General features: G+C 41.7%; 1 protein-coding gene across 15 annotated transcripts in view; it reads right to left on the bottom strand.

Annotated features, from left to right (window-relative positions):
* The window catches only part of FOXP1 (forkhead box P1), a 595,507-nt gene that overhangs the window by 50,492 nt on the left and 532,000 nt on the right, over nucleotides 1–13,015 (bottom strand). For all 15 annotated transcript variants that reach the window (XM_060022897.1, XM_060022898.1, XM_060022901.1 and 12 more), the window contains one exon: nucleotides 7,964–8,068. In XM_060022897.1, coding sequence (XP_059878880.1) covers nucleotides 7,964–8,068 — 105 coding nt within the window. The remainder of the gene's footprint in view (nucleotides 1–7,963; nucleotides 8,069–13,015) is intronic.

Here is a 13,015-nt window from a genome sequence, read left to right on the forward strand (position 1 = left end):
TGTAAGTATGGGATTTCCTGGACAGTTAATATCCACAAACAATCAAACACAGGAGGAACACGGGGAAAAAGGCAGCATTATTTCAAATTTGAGCTGAGAGTCGTGATTTGTAAAGGGCTCAACAGGAACTGGAGTTGAAATTTGAAGCAAGGAAATTCTTCGACGAGGCACTGATGGACATTTCTCTGTTTCTCTTGGCTCGGTCCAGGTTTTTAGGTCGCTGGGTTTCGAATGGGAGGCCAAATGAGACTCTCGCCAGCACTGAAACTTTGAAGATGACAATGAGCTTAATCCCTCAGTTTAAATAAAATAATAATAATAATTTAAAAAATCGAATGATACTTCACTCAAGAGTCAGAGCTTTTTATGAGACCTGTTGCCAATGTTAGTATCTGGGAATGATCTCATCTTTCATGCTGGCTAAATTCCAACACACAATTTCATTAACCCAGGTACTGCAAGTGATAAAACTCATTTTTCCCTAAAGAGACAGCTAAAAAGTACCAGTTATACATTTATGAAGTACCAGCAATCAAAATTATGGATTTTCTAAAAGGTTTTTAACTACTTTTATTGAAAGGAAAATCGCTGTCTCAGACTTTTGTGACACTACTGCTAATAATAAATTTTACCATTTAGACATGGCCGTAATATGGTAGACACTGTCAATAAAAGTGTGGAGCAAAGACGATCCCCCTGTCTTTTCAGCGATGCCTTCTAATTACAGGCCGGAAGCGATCACGTGAAACACCTAGGCTAGCTAATGGCTCTTAAAATAGAAGAACACACAGCACTGTCTCTGCAGTGGTACAATGCGCCGTGTCCACAGACAGTGATGTGCAGCACTGCGTGAGTAGACAGTCAGAAATTTTTCTAATGCTTTCAAAGCCTACGAGGAAAAATTAAACTTCATTTGCATTTCTGACTAAAATCTGTTTGCTGCAAGAAACAATGCATTCCGATGTTATTTGCTGCTTTTTGAGCAAGGCGATGTGGCACTGGGCCGGTTACCTCTGGCAAACTTGTCTCAACTTTTCTATCGAACGTTCTACAGATCACTAGAGGGCACTGTGGTATTTAGGCCACCCTGACCTCTGAGTACTTGGAAAGGTCTTGAACTCCTGAACAGTGTCAGAAAGGTGAAAGGAGAGACATTTCAAGGGGGAAGAAAATGTTTTTTGGTACCACCTGATCTTCCTCGGTCAAACAACTCAAAAAGGCACGGTGAGTGGGAAAGTCAAATCCAGAAACATATTAAGCTCATTGTGGAAAACTCCACGACTTGTCACCTGGGCTCTGATGGGGGAAAATTTCCTCCCCCAGTTCCGGTGACTGAGACGGGGAGGCTAGAATCACATTTGCATATGCCCACCTTCTAGAAGACTGACTCCCCCTCCACGCGCTCTCCTGCACTCCCCAGAGGTAATTTCACTGCAGAACATCCAGGTGTGCAAACCCAGAGCCACGAATGGGTTTGGAACAATTTATGATATCCGGCCTCCTTCGACGTGTATTAGCATATACCTGGTTTCTTTAACGTACACTTTGTTTTTCCAAAACCACAAACATCGGTGCTGGAATTTCATGTGGAAGTGCTTAAGGGGCTGAAAGTTAACACCTTTGTGATCCTTGCAGCCTCGCGGTGGCTGTGAAAACAAAAGCCTCTTTGTGGAGGCTTTCTTGAAATGTTTTCTTAACATGTTCCAAGTAGTTTTAGGCCGAGAACTAAAGTAAACAAGATGTTACCATGATAAAAACACTTGTGAAAACATTACAGAGCAGCACTTAGGAGTTTCTTGCACATAAAACTCTTCACAGTTTTCAGAAGTGAAATTCAGAGAGAAAAAAAAAAATTTTTTTAAGTGAATTAGTGATGAAATAAATGTCCTCTGCTGTCTCCAGCCCTCGACCTTCTTGAAAGGGTCGAAGTTCCACCGCTGGGCATTTCCTCGTGACATTATCCTCCCCGTCTTCTATGACAGCACATATAAAATTTGTTTTGGCTTTAAAAAGTAATGTACATCTGACTAACATGCAAAGGAATTTGGGTTTTGATTGTCTGGCATGGTGCTTCTCTCCATGAGCAATAACCAGGAGATAAAAACAGAAACAGACAAAAAAAAAAAAAAACACACCCCAATTTCTTTCAGACGGCTATCAAGCAAGGGCCCAAATTATACTTTTGTTAGATGTTCTGCAAGTGACTGTCGAAAAGAAAAACTAGGGGAAATGGACACATTTTTCCCAAACACACATGAGGAACTGGTATTTGTGAAACTATGGGGTCTGTGTCTGATTTTACATTCTAAGTCAGAAACAGGAAAATGTGGTCATGATTTAGCCTTCAGATCCACTCGCCACCTTGCCAAAGAATGGTATGGGCCCTTTTTCAAAAAGCAAAGGGGAAGAATTATAGATCCCTATTTTTATTGGCGAGGACCGTATCTTCAACCTGGTTAAAAAAAGAATAAAACCTGATCCAAGTGGGGAGAGGACAGGAGGACACCCTGAGCTTCACCTATCTGGATGGCACTGGGCTTCTCTTTGCTTGGCTGTTATCGGAGGATTCCGAGCAATGCAGGGCTGGCGGGCTGCGTTAGAGTTAGCGTGAGTACCTGCCGGCGTCAGTTTCCTCCAACAAACACCACTGTCACATGATCACTTAACGGCGCAGAGATTAGAAAAAAAATAATCAGCGCTAAAACTGCAACTTGTTTGGAGAAGAAACAGGGAAATAAATGCACACAATAGACAGGGTACCTGCTGGTTGTGATAAAGCGCCCCTCTGTTGGCTGGGAGGGAAAGACAACAGGATGGTTATTTGTACAGTATTTATCTTTGAAATCAAGGGCCCTGTGGTATCCCCTCACCTTGGGAACAAACAAGAGTGTCAAATCTCTGGTTTTGATTGACCAAGAGTTATGATACTTCTTCCCTCAGGAGGGAAAAAAAAAAAAAAAAAGAGGCCACATTTTGAGACCTGTGAGTCCCCCCTCCCTTCTTTTCACCTCTCTCTCTGTCAACAGTGGCATTTTATTGTCACATGGGAGCTTCCTCCTGAACAACTGATCTTGGCCTCTCTAAAAGTTACAGCTGCCTAGCCTGAGCAACAGAAGACTGGAAAACACTTACCAAGCCAAGTCACTCTGCTCTTTCATACTGAACCCTGAAAACCAGGTGGAAGAACACAAACCCGGGTAAGTATAAAAGGCAGGCATGGATATTCTCCCTCAATATGAATAAAAATGAGGGCTCTGTGAATCCACACTAAAGTAACCCAGGGGAGCGATGATGCCCAGGGAATGCAAGAATGTGGCTCAGCTAAAAACATAATGACACCAAAAACTGTACCCTAGGTCAGAGGTCAGCAAACTGGTCCAAGGGACACAGCCACACCCAGCCCTTACAGAGGGTCCTAAGGCTGCTTCCCTGCTACGATGGCAGAGCTGAGTGCTCGTCTCAGAGACTGGATGGCCTGCAAAAGCCCATCATATTTACTATCTGATCCTTTATGGAAAAAGTCTGCCACCCTTGCCCTAAGATCACATCCGACTGTGTAGGACTTCTTACCAGAAATTTCTGGTTAAAAATTACATTAAAGAACGGTCTCTTCTGACATACCAAAGCTCTGCATAGTCACCACCTCTTCCCTAGTTACGAGGTCAGCCATGTTTGGATAGTTTCCATTATTTCTCTTTTAAAAATACACTTAAGGCAGGCTTCCCTGGTGGTGCAGTGGTTAAGAATCTGCCTGCCAATGCAGGGGACACGGATTCGATCCCTGACCCGGCAAGATCCCACATGCCACGGAGCAACTAAGCCCATGCGCCACAACTACTGAGCCTGAGCTCTAGAGCCCGTGAGCCACAACTACTGAGCCCGTGTGCCACAACTACTGAAGCCCGCGCGCCTAGAGCCCATGCGCCACAACTACTGAGCCCGAGTGCCACAAGTACTGAAGCCCGCGCACCTAGAGCCCGTGCTCCGCAACAAGAGAAGCCACGACAGTGAGAAGCCCGTGCCCCGCAACGAGAAGAGCAGCCCCCACTCACCACAACTAGAGAAAGCCCACGCACAGCAACCAAGACCCAACACAGCCAAAAAAATTAAAATTAATTAATTCAAAAAAATACACTTAAGTAGACGAGAAAAGAAGTACTTATATTTTTCGAGAGTGCCTGCTATGGGCCAGGCACTTGACACGAGGTACCTTTTTCATTCTCACAACCCCAAGGGGTAGTTATTACTATCGTCCCAAGACACACGTGCTGATACTGAGCTCAAAGAACGCACTCCTAGCAAGTAGCTTCACTGCCCATTCTGCCTTTCTTCAAAGCTTCCTTTATACCTACTGCCTTAGGCAGAGAGCACACAGTTAATAAAATGAGCTGCTTCTAACCAGGCGGTATTATAGAACAGTTAACAGCAAGTCCTATGAAGCCATCCTGTCTGGGTTCGGATCTTGACTCCACCTCTTATAAGCTGTGTGACCTTGGGAAAACTGGTTGACTTTGCTGTGCCTTAGTTTCCTTAACCGTAGGTCGCGAGTAATACTACAGTAATACCACTATAAGGTGGCTGTACTGCACGAGCTATATACATAAAGTACTTGGAACTGTGCCTGCTGCACAGTTCAGGGCTCTGCCAGGGGAGTGTAAAATCAGGGGATTTAGAAGAATCAGGGATTTTTAGGTGAGAAAAACAAGAAATCGGTGAAGCAACACCTAAATCAAAGGCAGAGCAATACGACATTTTTGTTGAGTAGGACTCCCTTGAGAATCTAAGCACCACTGGTATCAATTTGCTAAAACCATAAGAGAACACGTCTAAAGTGGGATAATGGCCCACTCCTGGGCCCAGGAAAGAGGTGCTTTCAGCGCCTACAGATCTGGCAGTTTGAGAAGAAATGTTTGAAACATCACTTCCCACTTCCCGATAATAATGACTCCACTATGATGTCATTCAAAGAGGCCATGTGGCTTTTGTTGGAACCACAAGAAGTATGGCAGCTCTTTCAGTCCAGCTCAATGGAAAGCAAAGTTGGTTTCGCTAAAGCCAATGTGATTACCCTTTAGACGGAGCGCACACGTGGGAGACGTGAGTTCACAAGAAGACTAACTTACTTTCCACTACTCTAGGCAAGATCTTGAGAGCTGAAGACAACTCTGAATTTCCCACAGCTGAAATCATGCTGTAGGAGAAACTCAAAATCCCGAAGTTGTCACAGACCGCAGGTCAACGGATAAACTCAGGAAAGCACCGAGAGAACTCTGAGTTCTAGAGGGTTTTTTTCTTATTCAGCATTTACTTTCCCCTCGGCTGGTTTGCAAGACTCATTTTTTACTTTTGTGAACCAAGCGTCTCATCCCCAGCCCCTACGTGGCTCCTGTGGGGTGAACTTCTTCTTCTGCTCCGAAGGTGGGCGTGTGACTGAAGCCTGGCTGCCTCACTGTGACTGCTTCAGAACTAGAACACGTGACTCAGTGTGGGCCAATGACAGTCTGCTGAGGACATTTTCCTGGCACTACTGGAAAAGAGATACACTCTGGGATGGATACACCTGTGGCAGGTAAATCTGTCTTCTTCAGTTCCACTTGGCAAGAGCCTGAGAATGAAGGCAACAAAGAAGAAAACAGAGCTAAGGGGCAATGAACCGATACTCCAATAACCTTGTTCAAGCATCAGGGTCCAGTCATGCTTGAAGACAGCGGTACCACCAGACCTCCTCGTTATAGGAGCCAATTACCATCCTCCGCTTTTTCTGGCTTAAACCAATTAAAGTTGGCTTTCTATAGCTTGCAAACAGAAGTCTTCTGGCCGAATATATGTCAATAAATAAGTACTACGAAATAAATAAGCAACAGTTGCGGGATCATAGTGAGCATTCCAATTCCACTGAACAAAAATGCCACGTCATGTGCAAAACCACAATAAATAATAGAGACATGAATAAAAGTGAAAAATAAATAGGTGGTTTCCTACATAAGAGCCTGACTCCTAATATCCTTAGAAGAGAAAAGGGCTTTTTTAAAGGAATCAAGTTAGCTTCTAATTCTGATGATCTTCAGATTCTTTTCTTTAGAAATCGATGTAGTTTGAAAAGTGTGCTGTTTCTTTGTGGAGGTATATTTGTCCCCCCAATACATATACATATACATACACACACACACACACACCCCCCTAACGCCAGCTCGCATAATAAAAGGAACTAAGATTTGAGGATTAGAGTGGAAATACTTTGCCTATTAACAAAAATTTGTGAGTGATCAATTGGAAAAATGCCCTCTTCCCTCATGACTCTAAAACTGATACATGTCACCAAAAATGTTGACAGCAACTTTATAGTTCTGGAGACTTTATAAAATAAATCGTATTTACAGATGTTTTCTAGCCATTCTATAGAGGAGTGAAATTAGCACCGAGATATTTATCAAAGGTAGCACTGGTGCCGAAGGTGAAATCAGAATTTAAACGTGGTTTCTGCCAAGATCTTTTTGTCTCGTTATCTACAAACAATTAGGCAAGTGATCAGGAAGCAACAAAACAAAGATTCTACAATGAGGGATTTATAAGAGAACAAAGCCCAATAGCTCTAACCAGAATCATCATAATTGTAACGGACTGTTGCTTAATTTAAGATAAAGTATCACTGCTCTTGAGTATTAATATTTAGAAACAATGTAAAATATCTTTTTTAAAATTTTTACATACTTCCGTTTTTAAGGACCACATAATGCTCTCGAAGTAAAATATTACAGCGGGGAAGCTCTACAATGTTTTCACAGACTCCCATTCATTAATCAAAAAAATGATATTCACCAAAAGCGCTTGCAGGTAGCACGAGATCTATCTCTAAGGGTGGCTTTATTAAAATATTTGTACCCAGGTCTGTAAAGAAAGATACAGAGATTGTTCTAATGATAGAAAGACCGCACAAAACCAGAGACCTGCATGTTAAATCAGCCCGCCTCTATTTCCTGGGGCTTGAATGAGACAGAAAAGCCAGAGGCAAAGACTCCCCGCTGCCCCCAGTCCCGACACCCACTTTGCAAACCGTCACGTACCTATATACACAGGAGTTTTACAAGTGCACATGTTTGCTTCTTGCATGACAGATAAACATACTAAATATAACGTAGTATTATATTCACTCCATACATCAGTGATTCACTGATACTATGAATATATTTATGTGATGTCAATAATGCAGGGTGGTTTCATCTCGATATCTTTAAAGGACAAGGCACCGTAGATGAGGGAAATGTTAACACGTCGTGCAGAAGCATTTCACTTCGGTTAGGAGAGGATGAACGTACCATTTACTTACAGGGATGCTTTATCAGTGGTACAGATTCAAATGGGATAACCCAAGTTTTAGTCATACTTTAACTGTAGGAATTAAACTTACTCTCGCCTCCCTATAAGGACAAGAATCTGAACAGAAGTCAACACCAATGCAGAAAGATAAGAATCAGATTGGTAGCTTTTCCCGGGCATCCGTTTCTTACGTTTATAAAGTCATTTGTGAAGAACCAAAGAAGAGGCCCAGTCTCCAAGCTATTAGTGGCCACTAGTTGACACCAATTTTATAAAGCTAGAGCTAGGGCGTATGTCATTGATTTAATATGTAGGGATGTGAATAGAAGTGAAAACTGAATTACTGCACGTTTAATATTGGGAGAATTTTTACTTAATCACTGTCATTCTGAGAAAATAAGTAAATACAGGATCTCACTAAGAGGATCAAAAATGCCCTTGGATGTAAATCCTTCCCCCTTTACAAGGCAACCCTCAGCAGACTCTGTAACTATTCCCGGGACACTGCTCGACATGGTGACTTAGAGGCTACCCTCAAAATGGTGGCGTGAAACTCGCCATCAAAAAGGCACCGCATGAGGTAAAGTACGAAGAGCGGGAGGTGACGGCTACGCGAGAGAAGAAAGCAATATCAAATCCTTCTTACTTTAGAAATGACTGGAAATCTTCACACACTGCTTCACAGCCAGGCCACTTGCATACGCCATGTCCATACAGAGGATGGCTATGGGGATGCTCCTCGTGGGACAAACTGAAAGAAAACACACAGAGGACAAGAGAATAAGTTGGCTGCGCAGAACCCCCCCACCAGACATACGAGGTAAGAGGAGGCAGCCCACGTGGCCAAAGGTGAACCAATCCGTGCTTTCCTCTTCCTGTGGAATTTACGAATTACTTCTGCACGGCGCTCTACTTACAGCAAGAGTTCAATTTCAAAATGCGAACAGCCCAATAGTACAAATGTGCCACCACGTGTGAAAAGTGCTCGACAGGTTTTCGTTAGAGGCAAAGCCCTCCACTCAGACTGCAAAGGGTTCGTTAAAAGGCTAGAACTTATCCTTTAACCTACCTAATGAAGATGATAACATCTGTACTTGATTTTGAGATGCTCTCGCTGTTTTCTACCCAGAATGTTACATATTTTTCTCCCCCTCTTCTGCCACCAACAGTATTCCCGAAATTGTAAAATCTTTTCACTGGTTAAGTTTATCAAGCAAAGAAGAGTGCAATTAAATAATTCAGAATAAAATAATTGAGAAAGACAAATGTATCCAAGTAGATGATTAACTTAAAAAAAAAAAAAAGCTAATAGTGGCAGGAAGATTCTATCCCTAAAATTACTAACACCAAAGAGTGAAAGAAAACTTGGCATGAACGTGAAAGGGTTAATCCTCCTGTGGGGTTCCAATCAATAGGTAATGATTGGGCCACACGGATCCAGGTCATGGGACGCTTTGATCCATGCCATGTGGCACTTAGAAAAGTGTATCTGTTGTACTTGCTGATGAACCATATTCTCAAATATTTTCTCTATTAGATTTCTGCATCCAGACTTCTTTCAGACAAATTATTTTTACAGTCGTTTCCATAACCTTAGACTCTGTCAAATAGAAACATAAAACTGACATTAAGAGTTCCGTTTCGTACTAAAGCACACTGCCTTCAAGGAAAGGGCTACTTTGCAACTTACTCCACTGCCGCTGCCTGACTTTGAACTTCAAGCACACTGAATTATGATTTCACACACACACACACACACACACACACACACACACACACACACACACACACAAGAGGCCTGTAGTTTATATAACCCCCAGGATGTGTAGTCATATATTTTATCGATTCACATTCGTAGAGCAGACATACACAAACGCCACTTGTCCCTGACTTATAATTAATCCACAGTGAATGTATTATGAACATTTAAACTGAGGGTCATGAATACCAAACACACGTATACACTGAACAACACTTTATCAAAGATCCATAGGTCTCCCTGTGGCTTTTCAATGACTTGCTTGGAAATCTAATAAAATTTGAAAATAATAAGCTAGTTTCCCTGACAATAGAAAACAAAGCTGAGAAACAACAACAAACAAAAAAATGCATTAAACTAACTCAGGAAAGCACTGAAAGGTGCCCCCATGAGAGAAAAGAATAGCACAAGTGAACTAAGGTAGTTACAGTGAGGTTTCTAAAGCCCAACGATACAATGATATTCTCTGAGCGGTTACGAGGGTAAAATTCCACTGGACCGAAGGAAAGAATGACTACCTATCTTTGTTCACCTGCAGAGTCTTTAAAGAATAAAAGAGGTATGATATGAAAATAGAATTAAAAAAAATTACTGGCAACATTTAACATCCAAGAATCCTTCAAAGTACCAAGATTCTCAGAATATCTGAGAGGGAAGGATAGCATTTAAAAAGAAAACTGTTCCTACCAACATCTTACAAGGAAAAAGAAAAACTATCCAACCATAATAACTCTTCTCTTTACCAATTTTATTAACATTATTTAAAGTAGTTTCACAATCCTAAATGCGTTAGTATATATTTGTTATAAAATCCTTGAAAAATCTGGAAAAGAAATAACTACCCTCAAGTACACACACACACACACACACACACACAATTTTTGACAAATTAGGCATGAAGATTTGCATCCTTTTAAATTTTCGATAATTTTGAAAATACTCTCTCATGTTATCCACTAATCTTCAAAAGCTTCAGTTACTGATGTGTAACAGTCTGTCATGTAGCCTCTTAGCTCGAGCTATCTGCCAAAATTGATATAACCATTCCTCTATTTTGGACACTGAGATTCCCTTCATGTTTCTAATATTTAGGAAAAATGTTAGAAATTAAATTTTACCAGGCAAAACATCCCAGTATATAACTGATTTTTACTAGAAGATATATTCAGAGAAATGGAATCACTCAGTTAAATGAGTACTACGTTTTAAGATTGACCATTAATACTCCATTAAGTTGCTCTTGAGAAATGCTACATGCCCAGTACACTCTCAGCCATTATACCTATTTTGTGTGATTCTTCAGGTTGGAAAAGAGGAGCCTCCACTAGTGAGGATATAAAATTAGCATCATCAGTTAGAAACTGCCAATGGTTATTCTACTGTGCCTTGTGGGTTAAGCCAGGAGGGCTCTGAAAGTAACAGTAGGAAAGAAGGTACCACGCCTTCACTAGAGGAATTCACAACTAGAAATAAAAGTACATAATTCAGCACGTGGGCCACCTCCACCCTAACCCCCGCCCCCCGTTTCTAGGCTGACTTATTTGGAAAGGCTCCTTGGACTGAATAAAAACTACTCTCCTCTAAGAATTTATTTTTGGTTCAACTCAATATCCTTATTTCAAAGAAAAGGACCAATGACAACTCACTGAAGCCTCAGAAGCATCGCCAGTCACACCCTGAAGGCTAGAGGAATGCCAACTCCTGGCACACGCACATACTTACACACTCAGTGGACCTCTTGAAAATGTGCCTCTGCGTTAAAACTGTATTTTTTATCATGAAAGCATTATATGTTCTTAGTTTTAAAAGTTCACCTCATGCTGTGTTGGCTCAACTTTGCCCCACCCTCGTCCCACACCTGACGCAACCCTGCCCTGGCCAACGGTGCGGGCACCCCGGCACGTCACCACACTGCACTCTCCTTCTCGTGGGCTCTAGTTTACCAACATGGAAACACGGGATACATACTGCTGTCACTTGCTGTTCATATTTGGACACTTTAAAATATACAACTGTCTGAGATAAAGTGCTTGGCTTTGAAAGGAAGAAGAACAGACTGGCAGTGATGCCCTGGTGGAGTATCTCTGCAAAGATACATAAGATACTCTTAACACTTGTCGCCTCTGGGGCGGGGGACCGGGCATTGCGGTGGGGCGGTGAGCAGAGAAGCGAGATTTTCACTGTATCATTTTTTCGGTATCTTTCGAAGTTTTAATTTTGTGCATTGTAGGTGTTTTTTGCTGTGCAATTGTTAAATATACGTATATACACACACACACACACACACCCCCATACAGAGACATACACACACATGAAAAAATCAAGTGCTACGCAGGACTCGACTTCCAGCCTGCCACGCACCCTGATGCTGGTGTAGCAAAGGCTGTATCCTTGCTGCCTGTGTGGCTGAGTCTCACTTCTGGCCTTTCAGTCATTCCGGATGAAGCATCCTTAGACCCCACCGGCTGTACCCCTGAATGGGAACTTTTCTGTTTCATCAGAGAAGTGGAACAAGCCTTTATACCCTTACTGCCTTTCAGGACTTGCCAAAAGGGACAAGATGGGAAATTTAAAAAAAAAAAAAAAAATGAGTACAGGAATTGTTAAACTTGAATGAATTTAGAATTTCATTTCCAGGATGAAACTTGATGGAAAAATGACCATCTCAACATCTGACAGTCAGATAAAGCCCGTGAGCCCAATCATTTACATATACTGGTTACGGGTAGCTCACCCGGGTGAGGAGTATAACTTCTGGAAAGCCGCCAAGATCAGTGCTGAATAAATGCTGAATAAATGGATGAATAAATAGATGTATTTGATTTTAAAGGGATTTCAACATGCTTGCCCCAAAATTAAACTTCAAAACTTTAGGGTCAATTGTTTAATAAACTATTTTTTACTATGAACTCCCAGGTTGAAAAGTTTTAGGGACAGGGAATCACAACTAGCTCATCTCTGCCCACTCGGTACCTAACACAGAACATGGGCTCAATAAATGCGAGACAGACTCATACAGACAATAATATTATTCTATTTAATGTCTGTGTGGATATACACTAAGTTAATGCTTGCCTTTTAAAAAATGTCTTGAAGGTACAGCCCAGAATGATGCCAATGCACTTGAGAAGAGAGCATTCGCACCTTCTATTATTTACCTTTAGTCCAAATATTTAAAACGCAGATAGTACACACTCAAGAAAAGCCCCATGATCTAAATTTCTCCTGATGACCCTTGGTATGTAAAAAATCGATATATTTATTAACACGAAACAGTGACAGCATTTCAGGTTAGGAAGAACCAACTTGCCATGAAAAGTGTAACTACACAAAAACAGGTAATAATTCCTGACATTACCTAATACTAAATACACTCTGTATTATTCAGTACGATGTAATGGTGTCACTGACATTTATTTAAGACTTGTTTTGGTATTTATTCTTCCTATATCAAAGTATACCAGCCAGAGCCTTAATTTCAACACTGACTCTGGCCTTTGAGAAGATTTTACATAATGGTTATGGTTTTTCAGCGGCGACTATTCACTACTCCCTTCCCAAGTGCGTTACTCAGCCAAAACTTGAACTAGAATCACTGCTAAAACTAAGAACAGCTTCTTACTGCAGCCTGTAGACTTTAGTGGCCCTATGCTCTTGGTCCTGTAAGCTGATTTTCCCTGCGGTAGTAACCAAGAGAATCATCTTTGAAGGAGAGGAAAAGCACAGACACCTCAGAGAAAAGGGAACCCTCCTACACCGCTGGGAACGTAGACCGGTGTAGCCACTACGGAAAACAGTATGGAGTTTCCTTAAAAAACTAAAAATAGAGTTACATATGGTCCAGCAACCCCACTCCTGGGCAGATAGCTGAGGGAAACTCTAAGTCAAAAAAATACATGCACCCCAAGAGCCAAGACATCGAAGAAATCTAAGTGTCCA

Source organism: Delphinus delphis, chromosome 10 (assembly GCF_949987515.2).
Source record: "Delphinus delphis chromosome 10, mDelDel1.2, whole genome shotgun sequence".
Lineage (NCBI taxonomy): Eukaryota > Metazoa > Chordata > Mammalia > Artiodactyla > Delphinidae > Delphinus > Delphinus delphis.